The 17560-nt window shown below is 43.0% G+C and overlaps 2 protein-coding genes across 2 annotated transcripts; one reads left to right on the top strand and one right to left on the bottom strand.

Annotated features, from left to right (window-relative positions):
• Positions 1–4044: 4044 nt before the first annotated feature.
• LOC124016053 (transmembrane protein 100-like) lies at positions 4045–7233 on the bottom strand. The gene is made up of 2 exons (XM_046331574.1): positions 6848–7233; positions 4045–5652 (listed from the first exon to the last, which is right to left on the bottom strand). Exon 2 carries the CDS (start codon positions 5549–5551, stop codon positions 5120–5122), a length of 432 nt encoding a protein of 143 aa, XP_046187530.1. The 5' UTR covers positions 5552–5652; positions 6848–7233; the 3' UTR covers positions 4045–5119.
• Positions 7234–8533: 1300 nt separating this feature from the next.
• LOC124015597 (phosphatidylcholine transfer protein-like) lies at positions 8534–14626 on the top strand. The gene is made up of 6 exons (XM_046330941.1): positions 8534–8699; positions 10732–10849; positions 12181–12260; positions 12665–12836; positions 13008–13075; positions 13604–14626. The coding sequence occupies exons 1-6, from the start codon at positions 8571–8573 to the stop codon at positions 13682–13684; spliced, it is 648 nt and encodes a 215-aa protein (XP_046186897.1). The 5' UTR covers positions 8534–8570; the 3' UTR covers positions 13685–14626.
• The last annotated feature ends 2934 nt before the right edge of the window (positions 14627–17560 follow it).

Raw genomic sequence — 17560 nt, 5'->3', positions numbered from 1 at the left:
ACCATATTAAACAAAGACAAAACAAAGGAAATAAGGTCAGAATGTGACAGTACCCCCCCCCCCCCAAAGGTGCGGACTCCGCAAATCCTGAACCTATAGGGGAGGGTCTGAGTAGTTGTCTGTCCACAGTGGTGGCTCTGGCGCGGGATGTGGACCCCACTCCACCATAGTCTTTCTCCGCCTCCTTAACCGCCTCCGTGGTCTCTTAAGAGAGGCGTCCCTCGCCGCCGACCTCGGACTTGGGACCCTAGCCACAGGTCCCGAATAGATGGGAGACTCCGGCAGCGCCGGACAGGCGGGAGACTCCGGCAGCGCAGGACAAGCTGGAAACTCTGGCAGCGCCGGACAGGCGGGAGACTCCGGCAGCTCCGGAGTGAAGAGCGATTCTGGCGTGACAGGCGGCTCTGGCAGCTTCTGGCTGACTGACGGCTCTGGCAGCTCCTGGCTGACTGACGGCTCTAGCAGCTCCTGGCTGACTGGCGGCTCAGTACAGACTTGCGGCTCTGGCGGCTCAGGACAGACTGGCGGCTCTGGCGGCTCAGGACAGACTGGCGGCTCTGGCGGCTCAGGACAGACTGGCGGCTCTGGCGGCTCAGGACACACTGGCGACTCTGGCGGCTCAGGACAGACGGGAGACTCTGGCGGCTCAGGACAGATGGGAGACTCTGGTGGCTCAGGACAGACGGGAGACTCTGGTGGCTCAGGAGAGACGGGAGACTCTGGCGGCTCAGGACAGACTGGCGGCTCTGGCGGCTCAGGACAGACGGGAGACTCTGGCGGCTTAGGACAGACGGGAGACTCTGGCGGCTCAGGACAGACGGGAGACTCTGGCGGCTCAGGACAGACGGGAGACTCTGGCGGCTCAGGAGAGACGGGAGACTGGTGGCTCAGGAGAGACGGGAGACTCTGTCGGCTCAGGAGAGACGGGAGACTGGCGGCTCAGGAGAGACGGGAGACTCTGGCAGCTCAGGACAGACGGGAGACTCTGGCAGGTCAGGAGAGGAGGAAGGCTCTGACAGCACTGGACAGGCGGGAGCACCTGTAGGGAGAAGACGGAGAGACAGCCTGGTGCAGGGGGATGCCACCGGAGGGCTGGTGCGTGGAGGTGGCACCGGATAGACCGGACCTTGCAGGCACACTGGAGCTCTTGAGCACCGAGCCTGCCCAACCTTACCTGGTTGAATGCTCCCCGTAGCCAGGCCAGTGCGGCGAGGTGGAATAGCCCGCACTGGGCTGTGCTGGCGAACCGGGGACACTATGCGTAAGGCTGGTGCCATGTACGCTGGCCCGAGGAGACGCACTGCAGACCAGATGCGTAGAGCCGGCTTCATGGCACCTGGCTCGATGCCCACTCTAGCCCGGCCGATACGAGGAGCTGGGATGTAGCGCACCGGGCTAAGCACGCGTACTGGGGACACCGTGCACTCCACTGCATAACACGGTGCTTGACCAGTACGACGCCCTCTCTCCACGGTAAGCATGGGGAGTTGGCGCAGGTCTCCTGCCTGCCTTCGCCACACTCCCTGTGTGCCTCCTCCCAATACATTTTTGGGGCTGCATCTCGGGCTTCCTTCCGCGCCGCCGTGCTGACTCCATTCGCCGGTATCCCTCCTCACACTGCTCCAGAGAATCCCAGGCGGGCTCCGGCACTCTCCCTGGGTCAACCGACCACCTGTCTATCTCCTCCCAAGTAGTGACATAGTCCAGATCTCGCTCCCATGTCCAGGAGTCCTGATATCGCTGCCTCTCCTGCTGCTGCCCGTTACCACGCTGCTTGGTCCTTTGGTGGTGGGTGGTAACCAGTCACTCTCCATCTCTTTAACCCACCAGCCCTTGTAGAGCAACTAAACAGTCACTCCCCAGCTCTTAACCCACCAGCCCTTGTAGAGCAACTAAACAGTCACTCCCCAGCTCTTAACCCACCAGCCCTTGTAGAGCAACTAAACAGTCACTCTCCATCTCTTCAACCCACCAGCCCCTGTAGAGCAACTAAACAGTCACTCCCAGATCTTTAACCCACCAGCCCATGTAGAGCAACTAACAGTCACTTCCCAGCTATTTAACCCACCAGCCCTTGTAGAGCAACTAAAGCGTCACTCTCCATCTCTTTAACCCACCAGCTCTTGTAGAGCAACTTAAAAGTCACCTCAAAATGAATTTACAATGGTTTGGACTTAAGAGAAGCTCTGACCATAGAATATTTCAAATGAAAGTTTCACATTGATCAGAAACCCAGTTCTAATATTCATAACAGCAACGTATCTCTTGAAGTGGATATTTGTAACACCGTTTTCAAGTGAACAATCCACAATTATTAGGATATGGTTAGCTGTTTTTCCATTTGGGCTGGACTGTTCAAGAACATGAGCAGTCTTATTTATGTGCAGACACCTAATGTGAGAATTTGTCTTCCTTTACACCAACAGCCCAAACAGCCTGATGATAACAGGGTGAGCTCACAAGCAATGATGAAAAAAATATTTATAAAACATTGACCTCATATTCCAGGTCAACCAAGGTCATTGATTGGACGTCATTTGAAATAGAAGCTGTCATAAATAAGCCCTTTGCTCCTCTGGTACCACATATTTTGATTATTTCAAGCTGTTTATGGTTAAGTCATGCTTCTCTGTTTTTTTTAATCAAGTATTTGATTGGAAGTAACTGACTGAAAAGGATCCCTGTAATGTTGACCTCATTACTTTTAAATGTGCTCATCCCATTCTGGCTTGTAACAGCTAGCCATTATGGGCTTCTTCGATTCAATTCAAATAATTTGATCCAATCTCACTTTTGTCTTATTCATAAACATAATTATCTGCTTGGCAGTCCCTGGAACAAAAAAAAGTGACTTACACCAAATTCAGAAAGAGGGTACGGTTGTGGAGAGCGCCTGTTAAATCCCATATCAGGTCACCCCTTTTTTCCAACTTCACTGCTTCTTAGCCCTAGCTGCTGGTAACCTTTCATGTGGAAAAGGGACACATCTTACTAAGTGATTAACATTTGGTCTCAGAGTCAGGTGTCTGAATGACTCCTTTCTCCCCCTATAAGGAGCTTCCCTATGCGTGGGGTAAGGTTCACCCTCAAAAGTGACAAAGTGTGTTGTAGGTGCTCCTCTGACGCAAGCAAACCATTTAGTTGTAGTGTCTGGTGTCACAGGGACACATAGCAACGCAAATGAAGCCTATAAATATACCTCCGAGTCTGTGCTATTTTAAACCAAGTCAAACAGGAGAGTTCAACTCCCTTTTACCTTTGGGAATGTATGTATTGGAAGGTAGAATGAAGTATTGATTCTGTTGGCCAACTGAGCACTGTTATGCAGATTATTTGGACTTTACTATACAGTGGAAGAAACGGTGGAAGTGATTTATCAGCTGTCAAAGTATACAGTGATGTCACCTTTGGCAGCTACATAATTTGATCCTGACAGAGGTACAAAACAACAACAAATAGTTCATACATTGTAATATTAGAAAACATGTTAAGTAGATATTAATACTGTAACTTATTTCTATAATACAAAAACAATATTTATTATCCTTATGACGAACACATTTCATTCACTGCAGATGAATGAAATGTAATCCTAGGCAAACCTGCCCTCAAAGCAGTTTAAACAATCAACAAAGGGCAGAACAAGTGCATGAGGTTGAATACACAATGGAACCCCAGGATAAGGAGTTGGACTTAGTGGTGTACGTCAGGAGAGAAAGACACACTTCCTTCAATTCACTATTGAATGTTCAAGTCACACCACTTATCTGCTTTTAGCAGTTATGCCCTACTCTTTCTTCTTTGACAAATACATTAAGTGAGAGACATTCTATTATGTCATTTCAGTCATTAAAAACCCCCAAAGCTGAAATAGACCATGTGTGGTTGTGTTAAACAGAAAGATCATTTAATTTGATATGTCAAGCTAATAGCTGATATGAGCCAGACTGTCTCATGGAACACTTCTACTTCTCCCCTATATATCAGCTGTTCTCTTCAGAATACATACATAGTGAACCTTTGGATCATGAAAACGGACACAAATTAAATGTTTAAATATGGATGAGAGTTTATTAAACCTCACTATAACCTATTAACAATTGATGTACTGTTAACAGAGAAGTCATACATAAAAATGATTATATTAAAGTGGAATAAAATACTAGAACATTTCATATCGCTCAACATATGAAATACATTTACTGACAATGGCAAGTACTGTAGTGACAACAAGACTGTGGCAAGATGCGAGTAATTCCAAAGAATCTTGTCGTCATAGTTACATAGAACACCATGTTAGTCATGGTGTGGAACAGTGCTTACAGAGAATAGTTAATAAAGGTTAATTCGATGTAAATTATATTTTGTCAATAATCATATTCCCTCATAATGCAATACTACCTATGACATCATAGGTACATCATAGGTACTATACATAATTACTGTGTGACAGCTAATTGGCTTTATCTCTGAGCTCGACTTGTTTCAGAGAATACGATAATATATATCAAACAAAAACAACACGTTTTTGTGTCCCCATAATGCCAATATATATTATTACATATTAACATGTAAGTACCATATTCCCATGTCAGGTAATTGAACATAATTCTGTGTGAAATGAAAAGGAACAATCAGACTTTATGAGAGATGTTATGCCTAAAACATGGTAAATGAAACATGATTCATTGTTCTGGATTTTCCCATGTCCCCCTCTTTTCAGACCACTATCCCTCCCAGTAAATCTAAGACACCAGATGCAACAGTAGATTAATGGAGAGGAAACATCCTCTCCATTGCTTTGTACAGTGGTAATTTGTCTTGATTTTGATACATTCAGTTTGGCTGTCTGCCCAGCTTCCCAGATGTGACCAGTCTGTTTGACAGATTAAAAACCCAACAACTTAATGAAAGCTAAGACGTTTTGACTTGCTTAGCCTAGAGACAGTCTGAGGTCAAAGCCTTGCAGGTCAACGACCCACCACAGACGCTGGTCAGTCAGGAAAACAGCTAGATACAGCTGTCACCACTCTGCTTTCAAATTAACCACTACCTCTGTTTCCTCTCGCACCCAAACATATCACAGACTTATTTCTCTCCTGATGATCAGTCTTTCCCTTCATGCAAAGATGCTCCTCTGGTTTGCGACCAGTGCAGTTTGGCTTTCCCTCCGTCTCTCCTTCTTTCTCTCAAGTCTCATCTTCCAGCATACCGCACTTAGCGCCAATAGCACCAGTCCAACAGATAGTAGCACCAGCCCAAAGTAAGAGATGGTGGACCCATGTGAGTTGAAGCTGTATGCCACAGAAGTGACCACAATACCGGCAATGAGAATGACCACACCAAACGGCACTGTGCAGCGATAGCAGGAGAGTTCTGCACCACCTGTTGCCGCGTTCAGTTGGATTTCAGTGACCAAAGGGATAGCTATTATAGTCACAGTCGGAGTGTGGTCATTGATGTTGGCCTTCTCCATGACAGCTCTTTCTGGGGTTGCTGGCACTGTCATGGGGTCTTTACTGGGTTCCTCTGGCATCGCAGGATCCAGCATCAAAGTTTTGCTTCTTTCCAACCACAGATGGATCCTCACTTTAACCACAGATGGGTCTTCACTTTTTATATCCTGAGGTTGTTCTGTCAGCGTGTCCCAATCTATGTGAAGAAATATATCATTTGTTATGTCATACTGAAGGGAGTGTCAAAATCCATATGTTCCTCAACATGTTGCCCAATTGTAGCCTCACTGGACATAATAAAACAGGCCTAAACAATCATTTAAGTAGCTATTATGTGCATGCACATGGCCTCAGTCTGAATTGTTGACAGCTTAAGACATGAGCCTTCATTTGGCACTTAGTAACCCCAGGTAACCTCCTTGCACAATGCTAGCCTCTGGACCAGCAAAGTCAGAAATTGGCTGAATGACCCAGAACCACTCCACCTTGCACAAGCTGTCACATTCCCTGGAGAGCGTGGGAGATGGCATTACAAACTACTCTGTGTAATCCGAGCAGCCTCAAAATCATCAGCAATTTCACAAGCAGTCATTCTTTCTCCATGTCCGCAAACTTATAAAATATAATAAAAAATGTAATTCAAGATGCTTGTTATAAAACATTAGTCCATGTCATAACATCTTAGAAATGTATTACTCTAATAGGCCTAGTGCAAATGGTAGGCCTTTTGCAATTGATAGGCTATATGGAATATATTTAACTTATAGTCTATTTATTGTAATAGGCCTAGTCCTTTATTATAGTCACCTTTGTTGATGAGGTCCCTGATAGAAAAAAAATACATTAATTTCACATGTGAACATGTGAAGTGTTCCAAAACCACATGGTTTCATGTGATCACATGTGATAGTATGTGAAGTTAATGTGATAACATGCGACAACAAGTAAAGCAACATGTGATAGATAACATGAAACTACACACATGTGAAATGTTCCAAAATCACATTTTCACATGATTTCACAAGTACAGTTTAATGTGAAATTATGTGATTTTACACATGTAAAATCATGTGGTTTTGCTGTGGTTTTGCTCTAAGGGGTGTTATGTTTGAATTTAATTTCAATGTGTCTAGAAAGTTACTAATGGAAAATATTGTAGCCTTAGCTGTGCCACATGCATAGTCTACCTACCATATATAAACACGTTATCTCAAGTTGTTATAATGATTACATAGAAGGGAACATATCATGTTTGAGGAAAAGTGTTTTGGTTGGAGAGATCGAGTTTTACGCGTGGACCATCTTCCGATAAACACACAGTGAATATTGTGTGATGAAGAAAAAAATCAGCACGTTCGATAAGTGTCTAACGAAGTGTTTATTAAACTTACCTTGCACGCATTTTCCATGCCCGCACCGTTTAAAATGTGTTTTTGCCCATCGATGAATAAAACATATGCACGCTTTTATATTCCAGTAACTCCGTATACTTTCAAAAGCAGACACAAGTGGGACTCCCTCCGTCTTTATGTACGGTACATTAAATTATAAGCCAGATTCAATGTGTAGGTCCAGAACACAGTTTCACTCTCCACTTCGCTCAGCCAGTCTACAGCTCGCACCGTAAACGCTGTGTTGGAATTTGACTCCCATTCATCGGATGTCCCCTTGTGCGTTTCCTCCTGTGTAAGAAAACGTCTGTTTGACTGCCATCTTCTTGCATTGCAAGCACGTTTGTAGAATATCGGTGGCTATGGGGGTGGGGTGAACCAAAAGCAGGCCACAGGTTTTTATTATTATCTTGGCTTCAGAGGAGGGGGGACCTTTTAACCTCTTTTGACTAAGGCAGGGCCAACATGAAGCACAGCTGTTGGGATGTCCAGACACATTTATATAGCCTAGAACTGCCCAATAGGCCTTTGAAGCAAAGTTTGGCTAGTACGAAGATGAGTAATAGCAGTTGATGTAATACAGTATTATCACATCATTACAAACAAACATACACACACACAAACATACAAACACATACAACATACAAACACACACACTTGAGCAGACAAGAATATCCATGCACATATCTTCAAGTTTGGTTATTTTAAATTAAAACAAGGGACTCTCTAAGATGAATGACATAAGGTCTATCAAACTGGGACCATGGTTCATAGGACCTATGTGTCTAGAAATTCATGCTGTCACACACCCATGCTATGCCTGTGATCCAATGGCAGCCACCAGGGCCTGTGGATGGGATATGCCTACTGCCTGTAACACAAGTGCTCCCCAAGACAGATCTGACACATAGTAATGTGATACGGGGTGTTGTCTTGTCTCTTCCTTCCTGCAGTAAATCCCTTCCCAAAATGAGACAGTGACAATGGGAAATCATGGCTCTTCCACAACCCTTAACTGGACCATATACTGTCCGGCTGGAAAACTGATTTTAGTCATTTGACATATCTCTAAACTATCCCTCAGAGGCACTTATGGAGTGACATATTTTAGAGTGATTATCATTTGGGCCTAACTTCAATCAGTGGCATATGTAAATGCTGAATTTGCCTGGTGTGTTGGCAAAATAAGAGTGCAAAGGATGCTAAACCACAGATCCAGGGTTCTACCTCTGGAAGTTCCTAAAAGGGATTGATATATTTGATTAAAACCACCAGATGAAGCTTATCCTATATTTAAAATAGCCTACAGTTTAGGGATTTCTGAATGGAATGGGAGTGGTTAACCGCAGAATAATCATCAACAAGCAACTGAGACAGGGCACCAGCAGGACACAAAGCATTACAGATTATATTTCCTCTCTATTGTAATTGGAGATGGTCAGTGCTTCCAAATGATATTTTCCCTTGGATGGCACTTCAATTTGGAGGTGGGATAGACAAAGGAGCATTCCAAAAACAGTACAGTGCAGTGCAGATAGTCATTAACCACACACAGTCATGTACAGTTTAAATCCAAAATACAATTTCAATCACAAAAATAAATAGATAGTGATTCTAAGTATATCACTGGAATGACTGACGCACTTCAGCGTACGCACGGCGTCTGAAGCGCACCACGGAGTCATAGATCACATGATCAAATGTCAGAGCACAGTTTGAAAACATGTCGCTGCACTTTACAGATGAGGAATTTCTGGAGGCATGGAAGGAATTAGATAAACCTCAGTTGGAGGGGGGGTGGGAGTTTTTCACAGAGACAATGGGTGTCAAAATTTACCGGCTGTATGACAAGGTACATCTAAGTTACTGTTTTGAGACAGGAATAGAAAGTGAAAACTGCTGTGTTAGCTTATCGGCGGTTAGCGTCGTTAGCTGGCGAAGCAATAGTTTATTCATTGTGATTATGCCGATTGGCGTGATTGAATGACGCACTGGCATCGATCTGTTGGATGTGCTCGCACGTAGACTATTTTCACGCTTCATACGTTGTATTATTTTCACGTCGAAAAGGAAATTTACATGAAATAGCATAGCAGATTTTGTGAGTAGCCTGCGTTAGACTCGAGGAACAGGCCCACTGTCAAAATGCGGAAGTCGCTATTCGTTATCATCAACTAAAGTGTTTTAAACGTCATATTGATGATTGAGTAGGCTAGGGGAGAGTGGGGTAAGTTGAGCCATTCAGAAAACACTTCAATAATGCTCAACTTACCCCAAGGCAAACATTTTGACTATATTTGCCCACACAGGTACAAGGATTCATTTTTTATGCTAGGTTAAAAAGAAAAGTCCAAATCAAATGATCAAATGTTATTTGTCACGTGCCGAATTCAACAGGTGTAGAGTGAAATGCTTACCTACAAGCCCTTAACCAACAATGCAGTTTAAAAAAAACAAGTGTTAAGAAAGTATTTACTAAATAAATTGAAGTAAACAATAAAAAAAATACTAATTAAGAAAATAGAAAAATAACAAATAATTAAAGAGCAACAATCACAGTAACGAGGCTATATACAGGAGGTACCGGTACAAAGTCAATGTGCAGGGGCACAGGTTAGTCGAGGTAATTGAGGTAATATGTACATGTAGGTAGAGGTAAAGTGACTGTACATAGATAATAAACAGAGAGTAGCAGCAGCCTAAAATGTGGGGGGGTCAGTGCAAATAGTCCAGGTAGCCATTTGGTTAGCTGTTCGGGAGTCTTATTGTTTGGGGGTAGAAGCTGTTAAGAAGCCTTTTGGACGTAGACTTTTTGACCGCTTGCCGTGCGGTAGCAGAGAGGACAGTCTATTAATAGGGTGGCTGGGGTCTTAATTAATAGGGTGGTTGATACCACCTGGTAATATATGCCATTTAGCAGACGCTTTTATCCAAAGCGACTTACAGTCATGTGTGCATACATTCTACGTATGGGTGGTCCCGGGGATCGAACCCACTACCCTGGCGTTACAAGCGCCATGCTCTACCAACTGAGCTACAGAAGGACCACGTATAGAGGTCCTGGATGTCAGAAAGCTTGGCCTCAGTGATGCACTGGGCCGTACGCACTACCCTCTGTAGTGCCTTGCACTCGGAGGTCGAGCAGTTGCCAGGCGGTGATGCAACCATCTATGGTATATATTTGGAAGAGCTTTCAATGGTGCAGCTGGAGAACTTTTTGAGGATCTGAGGACCCATGCCAATTCTTTTCAGTCTCCTGAGGGGGAGTAGGTGTTGTCATGCCCTCTTCACGACTGTCTTGGTGGGTTTGGACCATGACAGTTCGTTGGTGATGTGGAACTTGAAGCTCTCAACCTGCTCTAATACAGCCCTGTCGATGAGAATGGGGGTGTGCTCGGCTCTCCTTTTCCTGTAGTCCACAATCATCTCCTTTGTCTTGATCACGTTGAGGGAGAGGTTGTTATCCTGGCACCACACTGCCTGACTTCCTCCCTATAGACTGTGATCAGGCCTACCACTGTTGTGTCGTCGGCAAACTTAATGATGGTGTAGTAGGCTAGAGATAGTGGGATGAATGGTACCCTCAGAAATATGCCAAATATTGCATTTTGTGCTGCGTCTGTTGGGTATGGTGTGCCAAATTGTAGTCTAGAACTTTACGCATGCTCAGACAGTACCTTTTCACAGAATGCATGTTTGTTTTTTATTAAACCCCCTGCCTAACTCAAGTTTCTGGAGAAATAATATCCTTTGCAAATCCAACACATTTTTTGGTGTTGCTTGTTTCTCCAACTGGCAATCAGAGCCCTGTGGTATGGGATTAGTTACATTGTAGATGTGGTATATATTTGGAAGAGAGAACTTCTTTCATATGCTGTTCACAGGAAACTGGACTTTATGAGTACAAAGTCTTTGGAGTGCTTGCCACCTGCACTCCAGAACTGTGTGCTGATGTCTACATGGACTTGCCCTATCGGAAACAATGGGATGGATATGTCAAAGGTAAAAGAGTTACGCAAACTCTCCCTAGATCGACTTTCTTCCATTCAAACCTCTTGTCGCACTCAACCCTTAATAAGGGCCATTTTATAAGACTCATAACACATTCATAAGTTACTCAATTCTGTCAGTTGAGTATTGATGACATGGTATTGCATATTAATTCTTGTTTTATATGGTGCTTGCTTATGCATGTGTTATTGTTCATATGTATAGCCCCTTTAACTCTTACTTAATTATTTCAAATATGAGCTCCACAAAATAGTTGAAACATCACCTTTCCATTGTCCTTTTCCATTCACTCCTGTTTTCTATCCCAATCAAACCAATCATAACCAAGAATCCCTTTTATCTCAGTTTTCACGAGGATCGCAACAAGAGCACAGGGCCCGTTTGGCAGTTAATAACTTTTCTCATCTTTTGTTCTCTCTTGCCTCCCCAAAGTATCCAACAGGTAACATGTCTGTCCACCTGAATTTAGCCATAGACTGTAGCTATTGATGTTGTAGTTGGGTACTTAGCACTCTGGTATAGCCACGGGCTAATGTTGTTGTATCCTTTGTGTATTAATCAAATGTTCATATAAGCCTAGACTGTGTGAACAAACAAGCAAACTTGAAGATGTTCTTTCAAGGGCTTGTATCTTGAAAATTTAGTTTTTTGTTTCGCCTACCCTCTGAGAAATTACCAACAGGTTCCATCTTAACAAGGTAGGCCTAAATCATTGGTCATATCTTGTTTTGGGATTTCCAAATACTGTACTGTTGTCCTTTTTCAAGACGAGACAACAGGGTTATGGATATCCTGGAAATGATAACTAACTGAAGTAACATATTTGCCTCTCCCAGAGACTTGTTGCGTGAGAGGGTGGAGTGGGCTTTTTATTGGAAACACATCCTTGGCTTCAGCTCCTGACTGCCGTCAAGCTTTTTGCTGTTGAATAAAATCGCCATTTCAATAGATTGGATAGATGCTGTATTCTCAAAGTGCTGTTGGTGTCTTTGCTTGCACATGTGATTGTATCTTGATGTGCGCTGTACACTCTTAGAAAAAAGGGTTCCAAAAGGGTTCTGCGGTTGTCCCCATATGAGAACCTTTTTTGGACCCGGGTAGAACTTTTTTTGGGTTCCATGTAGGTTTATTCGAAGAACCCCTTTTGGTTCTCGATAGCACCTTTTTTTCCTAAGTGCTGCCAGTGTTCCAGAAGATGTATGATTTAATCATGTAATGAATAGTATGACAGTATAGTATAATACCTATAGTATGATAGATGACTGATGTTTCATGATGTAAGCACTGCTTTATTTTGTGTGTGCCCTTTTTGTTTTTTGCAGAGCTGCATGAGAAGGACTATGATGGTCGTTCAGCAATCTACTGGGAGGTGAAATACCCTTTTCCTCTGTCAAACAGAGACGTATCCTTAATGAAGTAAAATGTCCCAATAAATAATACCTGTAGATATCAGGTCATCATGTTTCTCAGTAAAAGCAAATAGGCCTGTGCTTTATATTTTTTTTAAACTAAATACATACTCCCTATACAATATCACATAATCCTGTTCTATGTATTCACCCACCCACAATGTCTCAATCTGGCTTTCCTCTCTCTCCCCCATTTCACATTTACAATGGGTCCAACATGGTGAAGGGAAAGCAAGTATGGTTTATAGTATTAAGAGTAACGTGAGAAATGTATTGTTCTTTAGGCGACAACACGGGACAGTATATTTTCTCAAGGAGTAACTGATCCAGTCACAGGGTGTGGACCACATTAGACCATATTATCTCTACCAGGCTTCTTTAACAGTGTAAACCTCAGTATGTGTACGTCAGGGAGCGGAGGGACGTTGACGTGGACAGCAGGAAGATCTGGGTGGTCCTGGCTAAGAGCTCCCCACAGTCCCCGTTACCAGAGAAGAGTGGGGTGCAGCGAGTGAATGACTACAAGCAGACTGTGGCCATGGAGAGTGATGGTGCCTGTGGCACTAAAGGTACTGCGCACTCGAGTACACCAGATCCAATCAGAACTCATCCCTGTAGTACCAATTTAAATGTCCATAGGGGAAACTGTTCAGTTTTGAACTTGAATCTGTTGTGGATCTGTCTGTGAAGTCACTTGCTTTTTATTGACAGACATTTACATTTGCATTATTTTCTTTCAGTCTTCATGAATTACTTTGATAACCCTGGTGGTAATATTCCAACCTGGCTTGTGAACTGGGCAGCCAAGGTGAGTTCAGACCTGAGTGCTATCTAAAAACCTAATAGGGTTCTTCGGCTGTTCCCATAGCAGAACCCTTTTTGATTCCCGGTAGAACCCTTTTGGTTCCCGGTAGAACCCTGTACACAGAGTTCTACATGGAACCAAAATGTGGCCTATCTGGAATAAAAAATGGTTCTTCTATGGGGACAGCTGAAGAACCCCTTTGGAACCCGTTTTTCTAAGAGTGTAGCAGCTGATCTTTTTCTGTTGGTGGGATGGCTGACATATTCATAGTAGAGTAATAATAAAGGAGTACTATAAAATTAAGAAAATGGTTTGTTTACTAACATTTATATCTACTTGCCAGTTTTGATTGCCACAAAGCATGCCCTGTTATCTAAATTGGAAGGCTTTATTCACGCTGTTAATCTCAAGCAGATGTTTTGTGTTAGGATGCCAATGGTTCCTCTCTGTTGCCCCATTTGCGTGTGTCTACTCTGCTAGTCTATCCATGACGTTCATTGACAAAGGCAGCTATTCCCCGTGTTTCAACAGAGCGGAGTGCCTGCCTTCCTTACAGACATGCAGAAGGCCTGTGGCAATTACTCAAACTACTGCCAGAAGAACAAGAAATGAACGCCCTTTGTGGGAAGTCGCATCAAAGCCACAAGGATTGCATTTTTTCAGCCCATCGTTCAATAAAGTCTACACTTACAGTGTCTGAGGGCCATTGTGGGTGTTTTGGGTATGGTTGGAGACTTATTACAAAGTCAATAGGTGAAAGTGGTGTTGGTGTAATCTGCAGCTGGATGTGGTACTGACTGGGGCATGTACTGTATTTTAGTTATTAGTTGTATAAAAACTTCAATTGAAATATATATTTATCTGGTACTGAATTCCTACTCCTATGTAAATGTTGTATTTTGGGCATGCCCACAGTAAGGGCTTGGGTGAGATCTGTAGTGATCTACCCCCTGTTTTAACGAGTACTGTTTCTTTGACTACAATGGCTTTTCCTTTTATTTTCCTGTTGTTTGTTATTGTCAAATGTATGTTGTTGTTTTTTAAATCATACATTGTTTTATGTATGAATATTCAGCCAATGAATGATATGCATTTTTGCACTTGTGATTAAGCACTGAAATCAAATCAACTTCCAAACCTTAATGTCTATAGGTAAAAATGCAGTGCTGTAATTCTACTGTTCATCAGCCTATTAATTTGTGAATGATTAGTTTCTCAGCAGCTCTATTGAGGAATGATTTCTGTACTCTACAATGCAACGTTGTTGCTTAGGCAAGTAAGGCTGAATGAAAAGCAGACTTTTTATTTTTTATTTCCCTAATGGACAGTATATTGTACATTTAAAAAGATCATTAATAGTTGCCTGCAGTGATTTGTTGTGATACTTGAATTTTACAAAAACACGACAATTAAATAGTTTAAGTTAATTATTCATATGTTGAATCTTCGAGAGCTAGGCCTATACCTCTTTATCCTTGTGTGGTTGCAATTCTTTGGAGGTGATAGTGTGTATTACTATCTAATACATATCAATAAAATGACGGCTGAGATGAAGCACTGCATCATGCATTATTTGACTGCAACCTGTAGATGCTTTTCAAAACAGGACTATCACCTTCATCGAACACAATTTTTTTTTAATGGTATTTTCCACCTTTTGGCGTTGACCAATGAAATGAACTGTTTCTGTGGCTCGCGCTCCCCCTTGCGGTAAAAATGATATGTTCACGACGCGCGGCCCTGATGTTGCGTGATGAAGTTGATATACTTTACTTGACCTTTCAAATTTGATACATTGTATCTGTTAATTCAATTCTCTCACCGGAAGCACTGCTGTGTTTTGTAAAAACGAGTTATGTTAAAGATAAATTGACAGGGTATTTCTTGACATCTGAAAAAGGTAGAGCCTAGCCAACGTTTAGCAGTCTAGGCCTACTTTGCAAGGTTTATCTTAAAATTCGTCGACAGCATAAAATCCGCGAGAGGCCGGAAAAACCGAACGTCATGAACAGTGATGAGTATGGTGAGTCCTATAGAATTTGTCTGGCTACATCGGTGGTATAGGAACTTAGTTGTAAATATGCGATGTTATTCTCATAGGCCTACTGTAGGTTGTGAGAAAGTGGACCCTACCTTCTTGTCAGGGGGGTGCTAACTGCAAGGCATTAGGAGTCAGGCAGGATTCAGCTGGAAGTATTTATTTACAGGTATAGAGGGTGAGCTGAACCCATGGATATTGACAAGTTGACGAACTACACTGCCAAACAGAACCATTACAGACTAGTGGTTAGAGCTGACAAGGTAAAAATATGTCGTTCTGCCCCTGAACAAGGCAGTTTAACCCTCTATTCCTAGGCCGTCATTGTAAATAAGAAGTTGTTCTTAACTGACCTGCCTAGTTAAATAAAGGTAAATAATAAATCAACTAAAGGGCCCAACATACTGAAGTTTCTGGCTTCTAAGGCAGAGCGCCTTCAAACTGGCAGAGTGCCTATAACTGACAACGCATCAATAATTACTCACACAGCAGAGTTACAGATAACCATAGAACAAAATGTCACCCCAGTCTAAAATGAAATGTACAACATGAACAGGTTCCCAGCAAACACGATGCATAACCACGACCAACCCCAACGTAATGGATTTGTAATTATTGACTATAGACTATTACCTTCTCACAATGTTGTGGCTACATAATCTGAAGGTAATACCATTTGGTCATTTTCCTACCTCCTCAACATGTCACAGCAACATGATTTCATTACTTTACATATTGGTCTTGATTAGACCCACACAAAGAATGTCACAGTATCTGCAGAGTGAAACATTCTGCGATCACAGCCTATATGAGCTGTGGAGCATGCATCCTCAAATGTCTTTTGAATGAACTACACATTTATAGATGTTTGAGTCCATTTATTGTTCAGATTGGATTTGAAATCTCCATGTAGTTTTTTTTTAATGCACCCACACATTTGGAAAGACTGATTCAACATTAGGTAATGGACAATTTTCCTCAAACAAATTGGGCATACACTGGATTAAATATCAAATCAAATCAAATGTATTTATATAGCCCTTCGTACATCATCTGATATCTCAAAGTGCTGTACAGAAACCCAGCCTAAAACCCCAAACAGCAAGCAATGCAGGTGTAGAAGCACGGTGGCTAGGAAAAACTCCCTAGAAAGGCCAAAACCTAGGAAGAAACCTAGAGAGGAACCAGGCTATGTGGGGTGGCCAGTCCTCTTCTGGCTGTGCCGGGTGGAGATTATAAGAGAACATGACCAAGATGTTCATAAATGACCAGCATGGTCAAATAATAATAATCACAGGCAGAACAGTTGAAACTGGAGCAGCAGCATGGCCAGTTGGACTGGGGACAGCAAGGAGTCATCATGTCAGGTAGTCCCGAGGCATGGTCCCAGGGCTCAGGTCCTCCGAGAGAGAGAAAGAAAGAGATAATTAGAGAGCATACTTAAATTCACACAGGACACCGGATAGGACAGGAGAAGTACTCCACATATAACAAACGGACCCTAGCCCCCCGACACATAAACTACTGCAGCATAAATACTGGAGGCTGAGACAGGAGGGGTCAGGAGACACTGTGGCCCCATCCGATGACACCCCCGGACAGGGCCAAACAGGAAGGATATAACCCCACCCACTTTGCCAAAGCACAGCCCCCACACCACTAGAGGGATATCTTCAACCACCAACTTACCATCCTGAGACAAGGCAGAGTATAGTCCACAAAGATCTCCGCCACGGCACAACCCAAGGGGGGGCCAGAAAATAGAGTATTGCAGTAGTCTAAGCTAGAAGTGACAAAAGCATGGATTAATTTTTCTGCATCATTTTTGGACAGAAAGTATCTGATTTTTGCAATGTTACGTAGATGGAAAAAAGCTGTCCTTGAAATAGCATGGTCAAATCAAATAAATATATATATACATTTGATGTATTTAATATAAGATAATGATATACACTATATATACATAAGAATGTGAACACCCCTTCAAATTAGTGGATTTGGCCATTTCAGCCACACCCGTTGCTGACAGGTGTAGAAAATCGAGCACACGGCCATGCAATCTCCATAGACAAACACTGGCATTAGAATGGCCTTACTGAAGAGCTCAGTGACTTTCAACCTGACACAGTCATAGGATGCCACCTTTCCAAGAAGTGTTCGTCAAATTTCTGCCCTGCTAGAGCTGCCCCGGTCAACTGTAAGTGCTGTTATTGTGAAGTGGAAACATCTAGGAGCAACAACATCTCAGTCGCAAAGTGGTAGGCCACACAAGCTCACAGAACAGGACCACAGAGTGTTGAAACGCGTAGTGCGTAAAAATCATCTGTCCTCGGTTGCAACACTCACTACCGAGTTCCAAACTGCCTCCAAAAGCAACGTCAGCACAATAACTGTTTGTCAGGAGCTTCTTGAAATGGGTTTCCATGGCTGAGCAGCCGCACACAAGCCTA

The sequence above is a fragment of the Oncorhynchus gorbuscha genome, linkage group LG26 (genome assembly GCF_021184085.1).
Source record: "Oncorhynchus gorbuscha isolate QuinsamMale2020 ecotype Even-year linkage group LG26, OgorEven_v1.0, whole genome shotgun sequence".
In the NCBI taxonomy this organism is placed as follows: Eukaryota; Metazoa; Chordata; class Actinopteri; order Salmoniformes; family Salmonidae; genus Oncorhynchus; species Oncorhynchus gorbuscha.
This window is presented reverse-complemented; position numbering and strand designations above follow the sequence as displayed.